The 2453-nt window shown below is 55.5% G+C and overlaps 1 protein-coding gene across 2 annotated transcripts; it reads right to left on the bottom strand.

The window, feature by feature from the left end:
* Window positions 1-218: 218 nt before the first annotated feature.
* RNF183 (ring finger protein 183) lies at window positions 219-2155 on the bottom strand. 2 transcript variants are annotated; one of them, XM_011950110.1, is made up of 2 exons: window positions 2094-2155; window positions 219-1373 (listed from the first exon to the last, which is right to left on the bottom strand). In XM_011950110.1, the coding sequence occupies exon 2, from the start codon at window positions 1334-1336 to the stop codon at window positions 770-772; it is 567 nt and encodes a 188-aa protein (XP_011805500.1). In that variant the 5' UTR covers window positions 1337-1373; window positions 2094-2155; the 3' UTR covers window positions 219-769. The 2 variants fall into 2 exon arrangements, with proteins under 2 accessions (XP_011805500.1, XP_011805499.1); XM_011950109.1 differs by lacking the exon at window positions 2094-2155 and adding an exon at window positions 1948-2011.
* Between the last annotated feature and the right edge of the window lie 298 nt (window positions 2156-2453).

Raw genomic sequence — 2453 nt, 5'->3', positions numbered from 1 at the left:
CACTGATCTAACATCTTTCACCGTTAGATTTCACCTAACACTCCATGAACTACATGGTGGCAAGAGGTGGTCTCATAGAAGCAGCAGCTGAATGAGCACACCCCTTCCTGCTAGTAAGGGCCATCTGCCACCCCTGGATAATCCTACTCTTCTCTTCCCTTAGTTCTGGCACTCAGCACCAGCCCAGTAAATGGTCATAGAATGAATAAGTGAATGAATTAATGAATGCAGAACAGTTTTACTGCAACCGGCGGCAAGACATCCAAAGAGAAAGCTGAAAAGAAACAAACACACATTTACCCACAGAATTCAAGCTCACTTCCCAATTTTTTTTTTTTTTTTAGCAACCCATAGTAAAAAGAGCAATGCAAAAAAAAAAAATGCACTGATTTTGAAGCAGCTCCAGTGAGAAATGCAACTTGCTATGCGAGCTAGTCAGGTTCCTGGATACCATTGTACAGCCCTTTGGCACATCTTGCTGTGGAGCTCTGTGGTCAGAACTGCTTGTCTGCCCTTCCATGACGCCACACTCACACCCGGAGGTTGCTCCACATCTCCTAGTCCTTCAAGCTGTTCGTTTTTTTGTTTTTTTGTTTGTTTGTTTTTAATTGTTCCCAGAAGCAAACACGTGGTCTAAACAATCCCTGGATTGTAGAATAAACAACACTACAAAGGAAGACAATACCAAATGAGGCTCTGCAGTCACCATGCCCAGCAGCAACCGAAAAAGGTTTGGTTTCTTGTCTGGGAACAGCACTCACCCCACCCCTCAAAGGAACTGCTTGGTCCAAAAGATGGAGAAGATGAGCAACAGAGTGACACTGAGGATGACGGTCATCAGGTAGGCAAAGATGCGGAACTGAGGGTTGCGGAAACACTCCGTCGGAGAGTAGTGGCTGGGGACGGGGATGGGCGTAGGCACGGTGGCAGAGGCCGTGTCTGGGGGCGGCCCAGTCTGGCCCCCAGGCTGGGAGCCGAGGTCCAGCGTGTAGACTCGAGGCTGGCGCAGGAAGTAGCGGCTCTTGGGCTGGTCCTTGAGGCACAGCTGACGGCCTTCCAGGATGACGTGGTGCGGCTCCAGGCGGAGCAGGGTGAGCACGGCAGTGTCCGTGGGCAAGTCAGTGACAGGCTGCCCCAAGGCCAGCACCGTGGGCTGGCGACAGAGCGGGCACAGCAGGCGGCGCTGGGCTGGAGTCACCAGGCTGAGGTGGGCCAGGCATTCCACGCAGAAGGAGTGGCAACAATCCAGCATTTTGGGGGTATGGAACGTGTTGTTGAAGGGATTCCAGCAGATGGGGCACTTGGCCTCAAGCTCCCGGCCCTCCTGCTCAGCCATCCTCAGCCACACACAAGGAGGCCTCGCGGGAGACGTCCTGGCAGAATGGGGAAAGGAGCAAAGGAACAGCCATGAAGCCCCATCCCTGTGCTTGGCCTGGGGCAAAATGTTCTGTGGGTGTTGAAAGGTGTCATCACCATGTTTTACTCAGGTTCAAAAGCGTTTTGTTCTTGATCACCAGTTCCTAAGCCATCGAGTGGAGTCGAATACTCCTGCAGCCTCCCCTCCGTCAAGGTGAAGGCCTGGGCCACCCCTACCAAGAGCCCCCAAGTGAGCCGGCATTGGAGGAGACGGCGCCCCGGGCTTTGGAGCTGGACGCAAATGCTCCTTATGGTCGGTGTCCGTGCCCATGGCTGCCCTGAACCCAGGGAGCTGGGGGTACCCCGCAGTCTGTGGATTTTGATAGAGGACAAATGTTTCCTTCCCTGCTACCTCAAATCCCTGACTAGCGCAGAGATGGGTTTTGTGAATTCCCTGGTCTGTCCCTCCTATGGGGACAAATGCCAGCCCTCTTTCCCTCCTCCCCTTGAGCTAGAGGGCCAACCCTCCAGATCCTACTCACCCAGTCCTTGGCCTGGCAAGGGGACCCCTGGAAAGACTTTTCTCCCTACCTGGAAGGCTTGCAGAAGTTCCCCTGACCCATTTCCCAGATCAGCCCTCCCAGAGCCTCTTCCCCTTCCAAAGCCTCTTCCCGGTCCTCTGCCTACCCTGGCTCCTCCTCCCTCCCTTTGTCCTGGGAAACCTTCAGGGCACGCACCTGGGCTTCTGTGGGTTCCAGGGTGGTCAGGCAGACTGCACTGGAGGGCCTGAGGCTGCAGTCGCTCCCTCCCCTGAACTGGCAAAGCTTTGGGAGACTGCCTTCTTGCCACCAACCCAGGGGCCTGTCTCCATGGCAGCAGGCACGCAGCACCTGGGGCTGCCAGGTGGCCCAGTCTGCAGCCTCTTGAGCACACCTGCTTGGAGCCAAGGCCAGAGAGCTTCCTGGGGGGCGGGGTGGGGAGGGAGATGGGGGACCTGAGTTCCCCCCAGGGCATGGTAACTAATTGAACCTGGAAGCCAAACACCTGTGAGATTGTGGGCAGTCCCTTCAAGACCTGGAGTCCCTGGTCTGGAAAGG

Source organism: Colobus angolensis, unplaced genomic scaffold, assembly GCF_000951035.1.
Source record: "Colobus angolensis palliatus isolate OR3802 unplaced genomic scaffold, Cang.pa_1.0 Scaffold301, whole genome shotgun sequence".
NCBI lineage: Eukaryota > Metazoa > Chordata > Mammalia > Primates > Cercopithecidae > Colobus > Colobus angolensis.
The sequence above is the reverse complement of the archived record's forward strand: the minus strand, read 5'-3'. Positions and strand labels throughout refer to the sequence as shown.

Coding starts and splice junctions, on each gene's coding strand:
- RNF183 (XM_011950109.1), bottom strand. CDS start 1,979: ATGGGTCAGGGGAACTTCTGCAAGCCTTCCAG. Junction 1,374..1,947: donor AACTTCTGCAAGCCTTCCAG/GTAGGGAGAAAA, acceptor CCATTCTGCCAG/GACGTCTCCCGCGAGGCCTC.